Source organism: Euwallacea fornicatus, chromosome 3, assembly GCF_040115645.1.
Source record: "Euwallacea fornicatus isolate EFF26 chromosome 3, ASM4011564v1, whole genome shotgun sequence".
NCBI classification, from domain to species: domain Eukaryota; kingdom Metazoa; phylum Arthropoda; class Insecta; order Coleoptera; family Curculionidae; genus Euwallacea; species Euwallacea fornicatus.
Window position 1 is genome coordinate 945352 of NC_089543.1, and position 21972 is coordinate 967323.

Genomic DNA, 21972 nt, shown 5'->3' on the forward strand with positions numbered 1-21972 from the left:
GAAGGGAGTGAATAAATGGAGGATTATTGGAAATCTCCGTATAAAAGATTATTAATCTCGAAAGTCTTTAAAGAATCAGTGGCAAATTTCAGAAGCTGAAAAGCCGATTAAGACGACCTCGTCTCGGCAACAAACAAAAAGGGTATACAAGGTGTTTTTGCCATCGCGGAATCTGGTTGTGAGTCGTGAGAGACAAAGCGACGACATTGTTTAGCACGACCGGCATCAAACGGGCCGGTTAATCACACCTGGTCCGAATTCGAGCCATTTTTATTCTTTTGCTCTGATGAACCGTCTTCGCAGATACTTGAGCCAACTAAGTCATTAATCAACTGGAAATATTTTTATAAAACATCTTTTTATCACTTGATATATACACATACCCAGGATACCTCAAGCCTCTAAGAAAAACCATAAAAATAATTACTATTTCGATACAATGTCAAGATCGTTCCTCTGCTTCCATTTTACTGATGCTATTAGTTTAATGGAAGAAAATAATGGGATACGTAATTTATTTAACACTTCGCTTATTAAACGCACATGACATCAAACAACCTTACTTGCCCTCTACCGACATTTCTTATTTATTTTCAAGGATATCGGAAACCATTCCTACAATGAGCTAATCGTCAATCACTAATCTCACAATAAAAACTCATAAACGAATTAACCCACGATTTAGCGAAGGAATATTTGGATTTCTAAAAATCTAGAAAAATCAAAAATAATTTTCTATCATGTCGTTTCTTTGTTTTTCTATTTAAGCTTCGTATTACCTATTTTGTAAAATTATAGAAAATATGTCATTATTTAAAGGCTTTCGACCCCGGAACACATTGAGTAAAGTTTTTGATATTTCAACTCAAAAAAAATTCTTAGATTTTCGAGGATTTCCTAAAAGCAATGATTTAGGAGAAATGGGTGTTGCATTGTTTTTACAGTATTCAGGATAGATGGTACCACTTTGTGACAAATGAGACACTAATCCATGGCGGCGAAACCAAAACGAATGACTTCACTACAGCTCATGTTTTATATGCGCAACAGTCATGGCTTTAGTCTATTATTTTATATAATTAACTGTTTTTCGGGCCTCCAAGGGGGCAATTGTTTAGACCTTTATTGAGGACACGCTACTATCTCCTATCGCCTATCCCGTAATTACTTCATTTTACTCAGGTTTCACCTATTAGAATAATCGCTCTGGCCTCTAGGACGAATCCATTAAAAAAGCAATTGCTCTGCATGCAAAGTACTTTTCTAAACCGCTTGATATAAACCTTATTTCGTTCACCCCAACATGTAAATTCCTGGAACCCAGCTTGGTGTATCCTCATCTCGATTAAATATATTAGAGAATAAGTAATCCGCGCATCCGACGGATATAAGGTAGAGCGGAAAGGGAACATATTCGTGCAAAGCAATTTTCCTGCCAGTTCGTGGCTAAAGATATTTTCTCCATCTCCTTTTTTCCAGATTTTCCAGGACTCTACCCCTCTCTGTCGTTTAGATTGCCGGGATCGCGGTAATCTGGAGCAAAGTGATCCGATAACGAGGGAGCTTGACATATGGGTACACATGCTGTTCTCAGGATATCGCGATATAAACAAACACCGCTCTTTGCATATCCTTTGTAATGGGCTCTTTCTTGAGAGAGGGTAGTTACCGGGCCCTTTATGACATAATAAGGTATCGAGGGCCTTATTACGGTCCCCTTACGACCTCTCTTGTTACTTTTTATGCTAATTCGACTACCTATTTGTTAGGAAATTTGTTTGCGGTCCGATAGGGATCCACAAAATTAATTAACTTTTTTGATAGTGATTAATGATGTATGCGGAAAAAAAAGAACAAGTTATGAAAACCTGAATAGTGTGACCCTGCCATCACCGGACCGCGACACTGCAAATGACTACAAAGCTAATCGGATTAAAAAATTTAAACTTTTAAACCACCTGAGCTGCCCTCGAGAAAAAAAGAAAAAAAAAGTCATGCCCCGGTCTAAATAAGGGTGTTAATCCTATTTTCTAATCGAAAGAATACGAAGCCTTTTCCAATTAGCCCCGCACGTAAGGAAATTGGCAGGGTTGTTCGAAACAATTTCGAGAGATAGTCAGAGTCGAGTTAAAAGTAATTAGGTAAGGTAATCATGTGGGGTGCTGAGATTTGGTTCAGTAGGGCCTATTAGCACTTAGCGATGTGTCCTAAGACCGATCAGTAGGGGAGGCCATAGACGGGGAAAATTTTTTCATTTATCCTCTATGGGTACTGGGCATCGAATGCAACAAACAACTTCCCCTTGCTCGGTGGGGTTATCTATGAGAATATTATCTTGTGCCGCCCATGGTAATGACATCACGTTGTGTCGGACTTTTAGGGGACCATGTTAACTGGTAGGGAACAAGCGTCAAGCGAGCGGTTAGTGACGAACGTTAAATAAACATTTAGGCTGTTCCATTCCCCATTTCTCCCAAACTAATGTCTTTACGTCACTCACTGTGCGTGTAGTCTGGCACTGACCTATGACGCCTCCAGCTTGGGGCTTATAATGTAATTGAGATTGGAATGGGATAAATGTTACGGTCCATAGCAAAAACACTTAAGTTTTTGCTGCCACATTTTCCGTCTGACACCTCCTCGAGTTTGGGTAAATTCTATTCGATGTTTGGAAGTTGAGACTCGACTTTTCAACACTTCTGTCAAGTTGTAAAAATAGCAGGAAATTTTCCGCAATGCGTTGGCTTTTTATAGCGGCATTTCGCTCAATCACATTCCGAGCGTTTCGCTACTTTATCCATTGTCACAAATCGTGTTTGGAGCGGTTACGGCTCTGCAATTACCTACGCATTTATTGGAGGAACAGAAAATGGCCTGTTGGTCCTCGAAACTCCCGCAATAAAACGGCTTTTTATACACGTCCGGCTCATATCGCTGATCTCATATGGAGATAAAAAGAAATGGAGATTGCCCTGCATATTCTCATTGCTATCTGTACAAATGGCGAACAATTTAGAATGAAAATTAACACGTTCAGGCATTTTTAATGTTACCGTTCAATATCTAGGCACGTACTATATTAGAAATACGTTTTCATAGAACAAAAGGCAAATAATATTCAGTCCGCTTATGCTTGCCTAGGGCTTTCTAGTTGAAAAAGGCAGAGCAGGAAATAAGAATGGAAGTTGTTCTATTTGGAATGTGGAAGGCGGCGCCAGGCGGAGCTTGAAAGACATTCGCCGAGACGCCAGCGCCGCGACGCTGAATTCGGAAAATCGACGAAAAATGCGCAATCCGCTCGAAGTTGCAAAATTTTATTAAACTGCAACCAGCTGGAATTCCTATTTAGGTTTCACTCGCATTACTTGCCGATGCAACTTCTCCAGACCAATTTGAAAACATATCTGAAGAAGACGTTTTATCACCCAAAGAAATAAATGTCCTAAAAGCATAATTAAAATGATACATCTTTTTCTTCGAGCCATCTTATAATCATAACCCGGACCAAAATAAACCCATTATCTTTATCGCGAAATTGGCCACCTTTTTTTGCTTTCAAAGGGTGCTAACAGGGGCGATAAGCGCGCTTCATGTCCATCTGCTCAAACGTTTAAACCCCCAGAAAGTAAAAAGTCTGGCAGTCTTTGCAATGGCCACTTTAACGGGATCCTTCGAAGAAAATTACTTTTAGGAATGAAATGTTCAAGAAATTCGATGCAATTAAAATCATGGTAAAAGTTTCGTCTTTATCGTTAAGATAAATTATTACATTTGAATTTTTTCCATCTATTGTGTTACGTAACATGCCACGTACCTTTTAAAGATGTCGCCGCCTTGTTGTTTGCCCTATATTTTAAATTAAAATTCGATCTTTTATGATATTTTCTTTCGGTTTAACCAGAAGTGATATCAATTTCATTATTTTAAATAAATGTAAGCTCACGTTTTTGCATATCCATTCCAAAAAAGCATCGAATTTCCATTACGAAGATGAAAAATTTTGTATTGCCCTGTGGACGTCAACAGTTACAAAATTTGCAATGACTTTTTTTCTGGCCTCAGGCCCCAGAGTGGATTTTTGTTGTTAGAAAAAAATTTTCAGAAGTTCGATGAAATATAACTCACGGTCCCAATTTGAAACAAATATAGCAAAAACTGCATGATAAAACATTAAGGCTTATCTAAAACTAATAAATGTTGTTAACTTACCCTGCGTAATTCAGGAAAAATTGTAACGAATATTTTTTTACGGAAAATCGGGTGCTAGAAGTAAGCCAAAACAGTGCGAAAACACCCCTGGCAGAGGACATAGTGGAACAAACTCAGTGTTTCTTCTGTTCTTTTTATGATCCAAAATCTCTTCTTAGATCTCTGATGAAATTAAATGCCGCGTTTTAATGTTCAACGGGCGGAAAAAAGTAAAAAGTTTGTATCGCCTCCCTTTTACCGGAGCTTATTCCTTTCTCCAGCGTCGTCCCAAAGAAAGGGCTTCCGTGTTTGTTAGAATCTCAATATCCGCATAGAAGCTACGTTTATTTTACTAAAGTTGCTAAACTTAAATATCACCGTTCGGTAATTTTTAAATATGCGAAACCTTTTAATGATTTAGACCAATCAAAAATTCCCTCAATTGGTTGATACGGCTTTGATTTTTTTCCCAGATATTCAGAATCGTTTAACGCTTAGGCTGACACCAAGAGTCAGTCAAAAAAGGGAATTTAATTAAGTTAAATTACACTGCTTGTAGTTTAATTATGTTGGTATCAGAGTTTTTGCTGCATATCGGAGAAGGGGACGCATTCACACCATCGGCCCCCTTTAGACGTGATTCAACGATCAAAAGCATCGTTCAAAGAGATTCAGTGCAGGCCATTCCGTCGCACGTGACATTTATTTGATGGTTAAAAGTCGCTTTCGGAAGAAATTTCTTTAATTAAAATGTGCTTACCATGGTCGAAAAGAAATCCGGATTTGGCGAGCGCGTGTGCCGCTGGGGGTAGACCAGGAACCGAGAAACTGTAGGCCCCGTTAGTACCGAAACTGGCTCCGAAGAGTGGACCTACTGAAAATAAGAATGTATATAAACATATGGTCAACCGATATCGTGAGTGACAGACAACACAGAAATGAAAAAGCTGAAAAACAAAAGGAAAATAAATTGTTCGCCTTATTTGGTAACCTGAGGTTTTCCTAACTAGTCGCTAACAACCTTAAGCTATGCCTAATTCGTCTGAACCATGGCAAATTTAATTTTATATGTATTTACTTAATTAGATCATTTTAAACTGGTTTAACCTTTTTACAAGCGACAAGAAGCTTTAACAACCTGACTGATAAATGACTCCACCTCGACTCGTACGAGATTTTATTACTTAATAGGCGGCCAGTCGGCCATTTTAATACCGATTGTTCCGACTTTATTCTTGAAATTTTATTAAATACCGACAAGGAAATGGTGCTGTATAATATTACTTGATTGATTGATGCAGATACATATATGGATAATTAATGGATCATACTTAGAAAAAAAATTAATATTTCTCTAACGTAAATGATCTGTTTAGCAAGAGGATTTATTTTCAGTTAAGGAAGTAGTCACGTTTAGTATTACATTTTATGATCTATCAGATATCAATTCATCGCAAAAACGATACTGGCCTGAAGTTTTGACCTGATCCAAATATAGTCATAAAGAATCAATTCATAAAGCATGGAGCGTTGTAAAGATTAAAGTTATGTACCCACTACAATACCATTAACAGTTTAACGCCAAAACTTACTGATAGCTCTTTATTTACTGGGAAACGATCGAATGTTTATCATACTGGAAAGCAAATAGGCATAAAATTATGACGGCAATTTGAGTTCCGAAATTGGTGGAATGCAAAATTATAGCACTATTATGTCAGCGAGAAAATTCGTCACTGGCTATCAGTGTATTATTGAAAATTACTGTCCGAAAAGCATTCAATTTGACCAAGGATCACTGAGATATCTATCGTGACCGTTTCACGAGCCCAACCATAGGGATCTCGGAATCATAAAACATAGGAGATTTGTTAAATTGTGGTAATGATGCACAATTTGGAGCTCGAAAATATGCCGTTTGGAAATTGGGAATATTCCGATGATTTTCGAATTTGCACTAATGCAACAACAAAAATATTTCATAAGTGTTTTTTGATCGTGTTCGTCAATGAGGTGTGGGTTTCTATCTTTTACCATTTACAATTTCCGAGATATGGCCGTTTAACGTCCTTAAACTTAGCATCCTGTATAACACAAGCCTAAATAACTACGACTTCATCCTATATATTCACACTGTAGTATATTTTTAAATTGTTCCTAATTTTGCGCATTTAGTATAACAAAACGTTATCAAACTTTCTTTTACTATTGTCAAGTTCACATTTCACGCAAAAGTTATCGAAATCTCTCCACTGAAATTTTGGATAAATTTAAAAACTTCAGCACATTCTTGTAATCCGGATTATACTATATTTTCTCTTTAAGTCATCTGTTACTATAGAACCCTTTCTTTGGAAAGAGAGATTAGGCAATATATGAACAATCCTGCTGCTTTAAATCTGACTAGAAATTATTAGATGTGTATCTGGTATAGAAATGGGCTTAAAACACATTCAACCATGCACCCTTGTCCCATATTAGGCATCCAGCTGTGAAGTCTACTTTCGAACACTCGTCACACCATCCCCTCGACTAAATAAACTGAGTCTCTCAACCCCGTGAGAAATCAATTTAGATTTTATTGTTATTATATTTACTGTAAATGTGACTTTTTATCGGATCCTTTTCTTATAAGGTTGAAAATTTGTCTCCTAACCGAATTATTTCGCAATAAAATTTTGAAGATTTTTATCGGGGCGCAAAACGTTTTGATTTCCCTCATATCTCTGCTTGATTCGAATATGAAAGCACACGCTCGGTTTTACAACACGTTTCTTCTTTATTGCACCTAAAAATGGTTTTTATTCCTGTTAAAGAGTATAAAATTTTTTTATTTTATTCCCCGGCTGTATCTGAATATTGGTCGATAAAATATTGTAAAATACCCGGCTATTTGATTTAAAAAGTGAGATGTGACCACGTCCATAAAATTTTTATACGAAGAAACAAAAATAACGATGATAATCAAAACTAAGGGAGGCTCCTGACGTTGATGCTTTTTTCACAACTTTTCCGCCTGTTTGCGGTTAACAGGAAAATGAATAAATAAGTTTTCTCAGCACGCCATTCCCCCTTGTAACGCGCTTTTTTATCATGTAAAAGAGCTGCCGGATTTGACGTTTTCAAAACGATCCCTTTCACCCCGTATAAGTATTTTCACCCAATATTGAATTCACATTCGTTTAAAATTTGTTAACCCTTTTTACGAATGCCAACACGCGGTACCAAGAAACTGAAAAAGTTAAAGGCAAAAAAAGTTACACGCTTTCGGACATCACTTTAGAATCTATAAATATGTAAATGGTCTCCCAGAAGTCATTAATTCATTGTACCTTTCAGAAGTTTTTAGTCAGCCAAAATACAAGTTCGTAAATCGTCGTATATTTACAGCAAAATCTGACAGGACCTGAGTCCATTGTTCTCTGGTTAGGTGTAGTTTTATTTTCTTGTAGGACTGTTTTACAAGATCTTACAATGTTTACGATTCACCAAGTCGCTACACAAAGTAGGAGAGATCTCATAAAAAAGCAAGTAAAACATGTTTGGTGTGTCACTCAGCCGAAGGCTCAGTGATAAGAGACAAAATGCAACTGCAGAATAATTGCGATTTTTGACACAAAAGGGTGAGTGAGACGCCAGGGACGCTCGTTACCGCATAACGTGCAGATGGAAATGTCACTGTCACATTCACGACCTGCTCTAACCAGACTACTAATTATTACCAGAAAAAAGACGCATAGAAAACATGTAACTTTTACTCTTTTGCTTTGTTTGGGAATGACGCTTCACACAACAAAGAATTGATGAACTTCAAACTACCTTAATAAATACGTACAATTTATTATTATTATAAATCAAATTTCTCACCTTAGAGTTTGGCCTCAATGATTGTACCAAAACATATTCAAGTTTTAGCAGTTTGACCACAAATTTCTTAACATTTAATAGACATTTGCGAGTTACAATGAGAATATTTGACGATTTCTCCAGGTTACATTATTAAATGAAAATTTCGAATGAAGACATTTACTACCGTACTATTAATGTTCTGGCTTAGGAAATCTCCAAATACTAATTGCGTTAAGTACAACCTTCAAATTGACCAGAATGAGATAGATACATGCGGGCATGTTTTGCTTAATGCCGCCTTTACGCAAGTCCATGTGAAATATGTCATTTTCCCAGTTTGAGAGTAAGTGTATTTTTGTTTGTCCAAAATGGTTGAAAGTATGCTTTTTTGCAAATTTACCGGATTTTTCGTGAAACATTTTATTTGAACAATAATTGCGGCTAAGGAAGTATGACGTTTTCAACGATATTTGGAATCTTTAAATTAACTATTGTTAAAACAAGTGTATTTACACTTGTTTAACAATAGTAGTAAAAAACACATCGAAGAAGCCTTAAAAACCGGTAAGCAAAAGAAATGTCCCCTTAAACGTATATATATAAAACATATTTTAGTAATTTTTTCGCATAATGTAACGAGCCCACTTTTTTCCTTATTGGTTACCATAATTGGTGAACACAATACCGAACAGTATTGGGCCATAAAAGATGGTAAGGTTTATCGCAATTTGATGTATAATACAATAATTTATTGACAGTTTTTTAACTGGTTCGGGCAGACTACACAATGGTGACTGTCAGCTCATTTAAGACATCAGCTTCAACGTTCTTTCAAAGACCACTGACTAATGGTTCACTTTTTGAAAAGAAGGCCATCCAGACTTTAAAACCTAATAATTTTGGAGGGTTGACACTGAAGTTGGTAAAATTCACAGTAAAACAGATCCTTTTCGTAAATGGAAATAATTGAAAGAGCTAACCGAAATCGGCAAAAGGTCTTTTGCAAGTTTAAACTTCGAGCAAACAGGGGATAATTGAAACAGGCGATAGAATTGGGAAATTAAACTGGCTAACTTGACAAACAGGATTTATCATTTTGTCACAAAAATGCATAGCTAACAAGCCGCAGCGCCAAACTTCCGGGCTTTTTCAATTAAAAATGCATGTAAACACTTGCTCATCATTCATGCTTTGCTAAATAACTCTAATTGTTCCAACCCAAACGAAACTTTGTTTTCTTTTTGTGTTATCTATACCCCTGCTTGGTCGTCAATTTATCCCTAACTTTAAAACGTTTAGTACGGTTTTCAACAAGCTTTCGATTTATGAAAATTGGCAGACACTGGAAGATAATTATTGTTCTATTTCAGAATGAAAGAGTCCAAGCTCAAAAAATAAACAAATCGAGGTTAATGTATGAATTAGACTCGAATACACAAAGACAGGTGTGACTTATCCAATACTGTTTTAAGAAAACCAATTACTTTAGCTTTATCTAAACAGCTCACTTCTCGTGTGTCGATGATCTTAAGCTCCTGTATTTTTAGTTCATGAAATCAGAATATTAAATGTATAAAATCTTCAATTTATGACAAGGCATTGCTATTATCCTTTCGTGCGCAGTTAATTTGAAGTTCACAGTTTATTTTTGTTAAATTATGTATAATTATACGCAAAAAGAGATGTGGAAAGTGAGGCGTCGATATCGACCTAATTATTTAACTTTGGAAACAAATTCTTCAATACAACAACTTTTTTAATAAAAGGCTGCTAATCAACAAAATTTAATTAGCCACCAGGACTCAGCTGTGTAAGGGCAGCTGACCCCCCAGCATCCAATTACGATTACCTAACTGTCATCGAACTTTCCCCCTTGGCCCACTCCCCCAAGCAGATTCGCATCTGTTTACTTACGCGATTTACAGATTAACACCATCGATTTTTAAATGTCACTCCACTTTGCTGCTTTATGTAGGGCACCAAGTCAGATGCCTCCCCAAAGACTTTCCCCAAGGATGTATTGTTAAACTTTTTTTTTCAACAGAACTGATTTTTAGGTGATAAAGTCATCATTTCGAAGATTAGTTTAATATATTACAACGGCAACAGATTTACCTGCCTCATCAATGAAAACGTAAAGGCATACCTTCAAAAGGGGTATTATGCCACATGCAAGTCAACGTGTCCTGTAGGAAACGAAGATCGGCTACCTTCAAGGTCTCAAAGGTGAACTTAATGACTTTGGGATTTATCTTTTCATTCAGCTTCCGGTCTCGTGTTGGGTCGAATTTACAACTTAAATACTGCGACCAAAAGGCAGAAAAATATCGAGGGTGTCATATATAATTCTTTGTGAGACTGCTGGGCGATTTTAAATGTCAGATGTTTGATGGTTTTGGGGCTTTGTTGGCTGGCAATACAGAAAAAATATCTTCATATATATAAAAATTGAGTGTGGCAAGCCTCAAATAAACCAAAAACTCAAACATTTGATAATTAGTTCTCTATACTTCGGTTATCGTGGTAGTCACGTAACATTCATTTCTTTTAATAGCTATAGATGATGTTGGGTGAGGTACCTTGGTTTATGGCACACAACGACATACCACCCACTTTGTATATCCATTAAAAACAATTTTTGGTCGTATTAAAACGAATGAATCATCAATCAAAATTTGGGACGAACATTTCTGCGAATTGTATAGGCCTGACTCTTGAGACATCGCCCTTAACGCAACAACACTTATTGAGAACTTATTAAACCTCTCTAGTAGTTTTGGAATAACAAACTGAGCCAAATCTAGCTAGTTTATTCATATCCCAACATAAATTGCAGTGATTCTGAGAAAATTTGATATGAAATATGGCTTTTCAATGATAATTAAACTAGCACAAAAGCGATAAAACGTTTAGTCATAATTCGATAAACATAAACTAACGATGCGGTATCAAATTAATTTGAATGAGAATGAAGGTATCACGGTGGCAAAAGTAGATTAGAAGGGGCTATTTACAATAGCATATTTGTCAGTATATAAGTGACTCTCCGATTTCAAAAGGGACACCTGCTTTACGGTCCAATGCACTAAATATCAGTTTGTGAGTACGCTTAAAGTTGGAGTGACACCCCGAGTCATTCACTGCCCTGATAGAAAAGAACTGTCACTGATTTTGTGAATTACTATTGTAGAAACTCAGGGGCGGAGTTAATTTTTCATAACCTCCTTCAACTGTTTTATTTTTACGACATTTATCAATATCTTTGTAATTTTCGGTTTCTGTGCTCACACCACTGAGACGAGGCACGACCGCTTCTAAGCTAGCAAATTTTCTTTTAGAAAAAAGGTGCCTACGCCTCTGCAAATTTTTGTGTGATAAGCCGATGTGCACATTTAGTGCGAGTCCTCCCCTAGGCCGCGTTCAGTGACATCATTTCACCCAAATTAATCCTATTGCGTCACTCGTATTTGGGCGATAATTCACGCGGAACCGTTATAAACACCACTATTTAAACGATTATATTTCATAGCTGGCGCAATTTGTCAAAGCCCCGAAAAGGTATTACGACAAAAGGTGTTTTGGGTATTACGTAGATTATAGATTGCCGCCAGCTAGTTTACACGGGCTAAATAAACTGGTCCAATTATGAATACTTTGAAGACGCTACCTTATGATATTAGAAAAGCTCGTTAATTAACCTAAGAGTTTAATTTGAAAATTCAAATTTTCGCTTGAGGAACAGTTTGCAGCTGATCTTCCATTGCACTTCCCTTGATGAATCGCAAAGAGGAGTAAATGCGTATTGAAAGCGTAGCATTTCCATGACATAAATTAGCCCGGTAAAAAAGGCAAACGGAGGAAAAGGATTTCGAATTGCATTAAAGAAGAGGAGGAATCGTATGAAGTGTTAAATACAAAACGGCCACTTGAACATCGTGACTCGGTGTTGGAGTCGCGGATTCCGTAAACCGCTTGAGATTTCCTGCGAGTCGGCATTTGGAAAACAATCCGAACATAAATAAGTTGTCTGCGGCAGGAATGCCACAGGAGCGCGAGCCGACTCATAGCAGGGAATAAATCACCACTTGAGTGAGAAATACACTGTAGTACAAGACAAGGTATTTGCCGAAATACATATCTACATATATGCTGCCAACTTCAGTGCCTACCGACTAAAAAAAAAAAAAAAAGGTAAAAGTACCTCGAATGTACGCGGAACCGGAATGTTCCAGGTCTAACGGTTTATAAATAAGAATGTGAGAAAAATTCTGGCTTTAACGTAAATAGTGACATTCTATCGGCAACAGTAAATCCTTAAAGGCAATGAAATAGAAACGCAAGTGCAACAATAATTCCTGACAAATAAGGCAAAAATGTGACCAACTGCATATCCGCAAAGAATTTTATGCAACAAAATAACTTTTGCACAATTATGCCCAAATGAATGTATTGCATTTGAATATAAATTGTATTGAAACGTTCGGCTCGGAGTTTGGTATCGTATTGTGTGTAAATTGTGACTATTAATAACGCAGAGTGGAGTATCAATATGTCCAATCGAATAAGTACCCATCTACATAATTCATGCGTACTTATTTAAATATCGCGAACTGCGCAGGTTATTACCTTATCAAACTGGCATCGGTACCAGTTGACTGCTCCTTCGGTTCTTCTGCATAAGAATTTCTACGTTTTATTATCCATTTATTTGCGGCCACCTTTTTTGAAGACGCTCACGAGGAAACAACCATGAAACCATAAAAACATTCGACAAGGTGTCTCGATGATATGTTAATCAGTTAATTGCGTTAATGAGAACGCTTCAGGTGATGTGACTTGAAACAAGACTCTTAAAATGTTAAAAAAGGAAATTACATTGTGTTCTAATTCGTTACATTTAATGGGAACCGTGCAAGGAGAGGTTACGGCAGGAAATACACATTCAGTTAGTAGATTTAGGGGGATTTTGAGTTAAAAAAATCAATTTTTAAGTTGACAACATTGGAAACCTATTTTTTTAATTTGTATAAAAATCAGACTATGTAACTATGTTAATTTATACCAAAAAATGCGAGTTTACTACCGTGCAGCACCTACAGTTTTTCATATGTTAAAATAACTCATTTTTAGACGTTGTGCTCTCAACAGGTAGATTAATAGGCCCCTTTTTTAAGTCTCACATTACATTATGTTTCACTACTGTGAGTCGACTTTTTGTAATTCAAATTCCTTGTGCATGCGCATGTGGTTTTATAATAGTCACTTAAGTTCATTTGAATTTCTATTTAGATTTGAAAGCTTTGAATTCTAAAATTGGGGTTAACAAATATCAATTTTCATTAATATTTTTGTACAAAACAGAAAAACAGCTGGATATAGGAATGCAATACAAGAAAAATGAAACAAGGAAGAAATAGCAATAAATTTAGAGAAAGGAATGGTTAGCGGAAGAGCAAAAAGTTTCGGAAGGTAAAGGAAGCTTATTACACCCTTTTGATTTACCGAATACTGTACTATAGAGAATAATGTCTTATTATTGTTAGTAACGAAGCGGTTTCGGATATGGATTTTTTATCATATTTTTTAACATGAAATACCGAGTTAAAATGTTTCACGCACATTTTGGGACAGCCTATACGTCAACACATTAGCTGAGTTATAGTCGTAAAAAATGGATTGATATTTTCCAGTTTATGAAAATAACTCTAGCGGAAATTGTTATATTAAAACACAAACACAGCATTTTAGATGGTTTAATTTATTTAAGCATTGAAAAGTACACACAAACATTTGGAACTTTCCATAAATAATAAAATTTCGGAATTAATTAATTAACTATATTGGTATACGTGGGTTTCATCTGGCAAGTGTTCTGGCATAGTATAATGTGTTGCTCCATTAACAGTAATAGACTTTAAATGCAGGGTGACCAAATCTTGTCCGGCGAACCATTGCAATATTGATCAGACAATTTCATCATCATTAGAGTGTCTTTGGAAACTCTCCCACCTAATCATTTTATCATTATATGCATATTATACAAGTAAATGTCTAGACAAGGAGTGTATGATTTATGTATATTTTATTTATAAAATTTTAAAATTTACACTTACAGTTTGTGTCATCATAGACGACACGGATAAAGACTTCCCTTCAGCTACTGTGCCACTGCGACCTGATCCATGGTTCACATTTGAACACTTTTAAAAGCAGTTCCGTTCCATGCTTTTTAATTTTTTTCCATAAACTGGGAATTCAAGCGGCCGATGGACAGTCGAACATCCGCCTTTTATAAACTTTATCCTGTTAAGGACAAATTGTATAGTTTCTTGCAGACTTTAAATGAGTCATTTTCAAAGTATTTGCTTTCATATTTTTATGTCTTGCTATTAATCAATTTCTTTGCAAACATTGGTATCCTTGCGAAGTTTGAAACGTTGGCTTTTGCTCTGCTCACTTTCACTTAATTACGATTGAGTTTTCAAATGACATGAATCAATATTAGACATAAATATGCCATATAGCACATGTCTACTAATTGCTAAGCCAAATACCAATCCAAAGTAACGATAGAAAAAATACTGAAAATTGAAATTTTCAAAAATCTGCTGTTTTTTTTTCGGATTTTTCGATTCCTCATTTTCAACAGTTTTCGAGATTCTTCTTCGAAAGGTTAGATCTTTCTTGCATTTGCTACGGGAGTAGGTTCTAACTATTAAAATGCGAATGCTTTTACATCCTTATTATTAACTTTTCAAGACGAATTTAAGTATGTTTTTGAAACGGATCTGATACGAATTTCATACTGGTCCGGCTTCCCTCGCAACAGAAATTTTAGATTCGGGTTTGAAGATCTTCATTTAAACTGCAGGTGGATGTTAAAATGCAAGTTTGCAACCGGGTTTCACAAAGTCCATATCTGCTTCTAAGACTTAATATTATTGATTATATGGGTATATAATCGGAATAACTGCATGTAAATAAACGTACTCTCCATTTGGTTTGTCTTCAGTCGAGATCAGCCTATTCTTTAGTACCGAAGTCATGAAATCGAGCAGCTGGCATATGTCCTTTTCAGAACTAAGACCGTTTTTCGTTTTTGGAAAGTCACCAAGATAAGACTGGCGTATATATTTGCATCATCTGACATTATGCATGGCATTGTATTACAATCGAGTGATTCGTTATGGATGGTATAAATCCCACGATCTGGTAGGGCATATCCCTCGGATGTATGTATATATATGCTACTAGTTGATGGACGTATTGGCAGCAAACAACCTCCGTATTATTTTCACCAGAAGTCACTCATGCGCGAAATATTTATATAGTTATCGCGCTTTACGTAAAGTACAATCAGTGCCAAACTCTATAATGAATCCGATAAGGTTTGTTGATAATGAGAATAAATGAATTTTCTGAAACTGATTGGTACAATGGGGTGATACTAACAGCAAATTGCGTGCTAAATTAATTATTCACTAATCAGGTCAGTTTAGTACTGTAGTTTAGATTTGTGATGTCAACACGTACATACGCGAGTTATCCACCTATTCATGTTGCTGATAATGTCGAGCATAATCACACGCAAATCCTTAAGAACTTACAGCGACCAGCTTTGAATGATTGATAAAAACCAAATGGCCTCAATCCTAACAAGCATAAAACGCAAATAACAATCAATAAAAGACACTTGCTGAAGCAAGTGGAATAAATTCATGCGGCAACGAAAGAAAGAGGGGGTTAAAATGACCGAATAAATTTATTAGAAAATGTTGAAATGAAATGAAATGATGCAATTACGCACATTTTACGGGGAGCAAACGTGATTCGTATTCAAGCGGTGTCTCTACTTATTAGTGGTCTGCTATAGCCCAGTTATAAGCTGTCTAAATCATAGACGTAGCACATTATTTCGGAAATTCCAGGCAATTGATCAAAACACTGTTTATGCCAGCTCAAAAAATGATTAAAGGTTTCAATAAATCAAGACTATAAATCAAGTATAGCAGACATAAACTCGAAAAAGAAGCATAGTTTCGTTTCTAATTGGCCTCTTGCTTAGACGAGTATTCTACGCCACTGAATAAAATTGCCCCGACACGTAGAAGCTAATTGCTAAGTGCAGAACGTGCGTACAACTCTTTCCTGTTCTGTCGGTTTGTTGGAGTGTTATTGCCAAATTTAACGTCAACAAATGTCCCGTATTGGAGCTATTTTAAAGCGGACTTGAAAATGTTATTTAATTTTTATTAGTGCATGATAAAAAAAAATAACCAGAGAATTATCGTAAAAGGGCAAAATTCATTTCGAACAGCTTTTCCCCTTTAGTATAAGAATTTAATAATAAGGGGTGAATTTCAATCCTTTGAACACTGACGTTCTTGAGGCAATCTGCAAATTTATTATCGCGTGGTGAAAGTTTCAACGTTAATGACTGACAATTGTAATTAAACAATAATGAATGTTCATTTAAATAAGTAAAATGATTTATCATAAAAATATGGTCTGAGTTTCGGCGAAAATCCAAAAATAATGTAGTAATTTTATTACGATATGTGCCCAAATTGGTTTGAGGTTTTGAAAGCATTGCATAAACCAAGATTAATGAATGGTCGGCCGAATGACAAATTATATTGTTAACCTTTTGTCCGTTAATTGACAGAGGCAAACTCATAAATAATGACCAATCTGAAATGTATTTTGTTTGCTGATCCTCTATACCATTATGTACAAATATTAGTTTCCGATATTCCGAGATTTCACGTTCGTCGAGTGCGTAATTACTGAGTAAAAAATCCACAGTTTACTGTAGTAAAAGTGGAAACGACTAAGCAACGCATAAAAATCCTTTAAAGTGGGTGTAGAGACGAGATATAATAAGAAATCGGAACTTTGTTTGGTTTCTAAAGTCGGCTTTGTTTATATGGGTAGAAGGAACCCAACTGTTTTGACTAAATAAACATAATCATTTAGTTACTATTGTTCTTCCGTTTCAATAGCTTGCGCCCACCTGGCATCTTGTAATCTATACACATCTCCGTAACCATTGCACAAAAAGTCAAAATACGACTTTTCGCGAGAGAGTTAAAAGCGTATTATTAAAATAGTAAATAGAATTTGGAGTGAATACAGTTTGTTTTTGGACCCGGGAAAGAATTCCTTTCCTTAGGGGAAGAGTAGCCATATTGCATTCAAACTGAACGAAAGTATTTTTATGGTCAGGCCGTATTTCTCAGGGAGGATATATTAGTTTCATTTCGAATGAATTGCAATCCATCTGGGGGAACGCGAGCGGAGAAATCATTCTCACCCACAATTAATGACAATCGAAATTAAAAACGTAAAACGTTATTGTTTCCAATTGATTTGCCACCCTCGACGATCTTCTAATTCCTTAATATCGAGCGCAATTTATACAGGATTTATTGAAAATTGCCTTAAAAAGGAAAAACAATGAACTGGAACACCGGGAGGAAATAAAGCTGTTAAAGAGCAATTAGGGCCGAGAAAAATCAAACCGCAGGACGGCAAAGCGGAGAGTATGGTCATTAAAATCACGAACCCAATTTCCCTCATAACACGGGGCATTATGTTAGCATTACAGAGACAGTTAAAATCTGTTAGTAAAAGCTTACATATGATTTGTTGTTGCGGGTTTTCGCCACCACACTGCGAACATTCCCAATAACGATCGTGATTATTTGGTCGAAGTCATATTCTTTTGTTCCGGAAAAATACCAAATACCCATTACCACCACAATTGCGATTTGCCAACGCAACCTCAATCAGAATTACAATGAAACTTGTGTTTTGTTCATTATGCTTCTAGCAAATGAGATCCGAACATGTACCAGAATTTAAACGTAAAGGTGTGGGCTTTAAAAAAATCAACAAAAAGATGTTGTCAATTGTACTTTCTCGACATTTCTCGCCCTAAAAACGTTAATCTTTCGCGAAATAAAAATAACAATCAGAAGACGCCTTTCACTTATCAGGGCCTTCTCACCCCCGGAAAAAGTTGCGGCAAATTTATATAAAAGAGCTCTCTGCGGCACCCTTTTCTAATATCTTTGGTAATTTTCATTTTTCGCCGGGTATTTCGGTTAAAAAAGACCGTATAGCAATAAAGGCTGATGCATCTTTTCAAGTGCTTATGATAATCAAGGCGGTTAACACCCATTTGTTAAGCCACGGAGGTCCCGTAATTGATTCTTAACAGCCAAATAAAAAAAATTTAAACTGACTTCGAAATCCTCGTCCCTCCTCATGAATTCCCGGCGAATCAGTGTCAGTAGTCCTTGAATGATGTTCTCCATCCTCCGACATCTGCGTATCCAAACTCTCCTCCTTCACAGATGAACTCTGAGGCTGCGGAGAAAGTGAAGTACTAGCCGGAGAGCACGAGTCCGTGCCCCGAGGGCTCGGGCCCAAAATTCTTTCATCAGAGGGAGAAAATATCCCTGTAACAAGTAGAGTAGGTTTTCAATTCTGCTATTTCTGGTTTTACAACATTTTTCTGGTTTTAAACTACAAAAGGTCTTACCGTGGTTGTGTCCAGGATGCATGCCCTCATTGTTCGTTTCAATTTTCAAGCATTTAGGAGGTGCGAAAGCAGAAGGAGACGGAAAAGATTTAAGGTCAGCCAGAGGGCGGAAGGCCCCTGAACCCAAGGACAAGCCGGGGTGAAGGAACTGGGGTTGAAGGTGGTTGAGAATGTGGGCTGGAATACCACTGTAAGCTTCCATGTGTCTCAAGCCAAAAGAGGAAGCCGAGAAAGGGCGGTGCAGCTCTTTTTGGGCCTCCGACATTACAAACTGAAATCAGAAGAGAGGACTGGGGTGTATCACTTGTATAATGACAAAAAAATTTCGTAATACGAAAAAGTTTTCATTTGAAATCTTCAAAAATTCGCAGAAAAATGTATTAATGTTATAGAAGCTATCTCAAATATCGTCCCAGATGTAAGTACTGTATGTATGTGCAGGACAAACAGATATTGACCAAATGCGAAAAAATCAGGAAATATTTTTTGCGAGACACCTCAAATATGATCATATGTACCTATTTGTAATAAGAGATTTTGAACATTTCCATTCACACACATTGATTGAACATTCAATCTTTATAATAACCTGAAATGCGGGTTTTCACCGTATTCACAGATCTGTAACCCCTAAACATTTTGAGTTTTTTTTTAGAGAAGGTGGGAATCTTTTGAAGACACCTGGCTTCAATATACAGCCAGGTAATGTGGGATTCGACTGACCATTACGTCGCCCGCCTACTCACTAAAACCACCTTCCCACTTCGTTCCCGATATCGTCTTTTGGCATTCTGTCAGGGCAAACATTTTGAGTTAGAACTCCTTGAGTCCTCCAGTCTATACAATGTGTATCAAATTGATCTTTCATTATATTGGGATCTAGAAATTTATAAGCGTTCTAAAACCTGTCAATCGTGTAATAATCTAGATAATGATCTTAATAATGTATAATAAGCATTTTTTAAAAACATTAAAAAAATCGTTTATTTTAAAAGATACTACATTTGAAATTTCATAGCAAAGTATCGGTATTCTGAAAACATTAACTTTTATTTTTTTATTATTTTATTGCGACCATGTTGGGTCTTTTATTTTCGACTGGGAAGTAAAGACTATTTTTCAATCATGTATAACAGCTTTATCAAAACTTCATCAAATTCATCAAAGCAGCAATGTAGTTTTTACCGACACATCATAGATTTCTTCACTTCTCAGAATACGAAGTTGTCTTTACGAATAGTTTGGAACAAAATTAAAATGCGACTATATCAAAGTCAAAACATGTGATGAAAAAGGTGACGGCATGTATATGCTGATTACTAAATAAAAATTTAATTTAAAAGAGTTTCACATTATTGAACTAAAGAAAAATATTACATAGTGCAATTTCAAATTCATCAGATATGTCGAAAAAACAACTGAAGTTCCTGTTCAACCAGCTCGACGACCTGAGCCGCATTCTTTCGATTTATGATTTCATATTAAAACCAGTTATAATTCAAAAATTACTCAATTTTTAATATTAATATAGTTAATATTATTAATACTAAACACTAAGTAATTTTTAAATCAAATTAAGACAAAAATCACTCTAAAACAAATAATAATGCGTTTTGATTCGACATCACAAATCAATAGAAAGCGGTTTTTAAATAAATCCTCCCGACTTTTATTTATTTGGATATTTATGAGAAAAAAGCCTTATATGTATTTATATATTATATATATATATATAAAACTATTACTTAAAATTTGATCTAATTGGAGTAGAGGAAAGTTTTAGAAACTAGATTTAGAAGACCCATTTTAGTTTCAATTATTAGAAATACTGTATACACATATAGTTAATTCAGTTTACTTCAGGTTACTTCAGTTATATTTGTACATATTTACTCATTTCATATAATTATTAGATAGTCTTGGTAGAGTTGTCATACCTTCATTGCAACAAGAAAACTGAAAGTTGATTATGGTTCCAGAAAACCAAAACGTTGTCTTCAATTTTTAACTTTACAGGGGTATCTCAGTCTCAGAACTGCTTAAGAAACGTTTTCACAGAATTCAGTTAGAAATACAGAAAAGTAGGAGCCAATAAGTAGAAACTTATTTCGCAAGGTTGGCCGACATTCTCTTTCCATTCCTATTTAAACGCTCATTTCGTTTGAGGATTTTCCACTGATTTTTTCTTTTTTTCTTTTTATTTATTTTAAAACATTTGAAAGTATCGTTTGCTAGAAAATTTATACAAAGTGAAAATTTTTTTGAAATTTACTCTAAAAGCAAGTTTTCTTTTGTATAATTAAATTTATGTTTTAATGCTAGAAAGCGATTTAATTATAAAAAAAAATATTATTTTATAAACATATGTTTCCTAAGAATTTACGAAAATATCAAGAATTTCATGAAGAACGTCAGCAATGAATTCCTTAAATAATCGAATTTTTATCAAAACTATGGGGAAAGCATAACTTTTTCAGTGGGGATTTTAAATTAACGGTAAACGCTCAAATTAACAGCTGCATATGAAATAACCAGATCGCGTGACAATAAGGCAATTCCGCAGTTAGACTTACGACCTTATTAAATTTTGTAGTGTCATACTGAAACTTACCTGCGGATTGAAGGGTCTCTGAATCCTGAGGGCATCTTGCAAACCGCCGGCGGCTTGCGAAAACACAACCAGAGCTGGCGAATTTAAGTGCGCCGAGTTGGGGACATACGCGGAATTCTCCATAATTCTGGAAAAATTATAAAACTTCCCTTAACTTATTCACAAAACAAACATACGTGTAACCAAAAGAAATGCATTAACTGATCATCAGGGGAAGCACTAAGAATTTGCTCACTAGTCATACTGTTGACACTAAGAAATTACCTGGAGGTTTGGCACCGAATTGAAATCGCGTGATGGTCGACAAATTTCAAGCGACGTAGGTCAACATTTCACTCAGCATCGCGATTCAAACTGACAGGAGCTGCGCCCCACTCTGTGAAAGCACGTTGTTGCTCCGTCCTCTGCGCCGCAAGCTCGCGCAACATGTGAAATAATGGGCACCTCCTACCCAACCAAAACGAGATAGGAGGATCTTTTGCCTGAAAACCTATAATCATGTCATTAATTTTGTTGTTTTACATTTATTTTTACTCTCACCTGCTCTTTGGACGCGGCCGCGCCGTTGGTAAAAAGGCGCTCAGCAATCGGCATACTCGAACGGTATTAATCACTTTTCTGTTTGTTTTATACCTTTAAAATGTTGAATTATTATTTTAAGACGGTGTTAACTGAAAGGCGTGACAATCTGCGCGAGATATAGTTATTTTAAAGCGTAATTGTGGTGCGCCCTAGATTCAGTCGAGGCTAACACCAATTAGACATTTCGCTACTAAAT

The 21972-nt window shown here is 36.0% G+C and overlaps 1 protein-coding gene across 2 annotated transcripts in view; it reads right to left on the reverse strand.

Moving 5' to 3' along the window:
• The window catches only part of LOC136350468 (E3 ubiquitin-protein ligase RNF220-like), a 54627-nt gene extending 32655 nt beyond the window's left edge, over positions 1–21972 (reverse strand). The window contains exons 1-6 of one of the 2 annotated variants that reach the window (XM_066302202.1): positions 21735–21972; positions 21459–21684; positions 21195–21321; positions 18584–18854; positions 18285–18500; positions 4949–5059 (exon numbers count right to left, since the gene is read on the reverse strand). In XM_066302202.1, coding sequence (XP_066158299.1) covers positions 4949–5059; positions 18285–18500; positions 18584–18854; positions 21195–21317 — 721 coding nt within the window. In that variant the 5' untranslated portion in view covers positions 21318–21321; positions 21459–21684; positions 21735–21972. Of the gene's footprint in view, positions 1–4948; positions 5063–18284; positions 18501–18583; positions 18855–21194; positions 21322–21458; positions 21685–21734 lie in introns of both variants that reach the window. The other variant, XM_066302201.1, reaches the window with a different exon arrangement.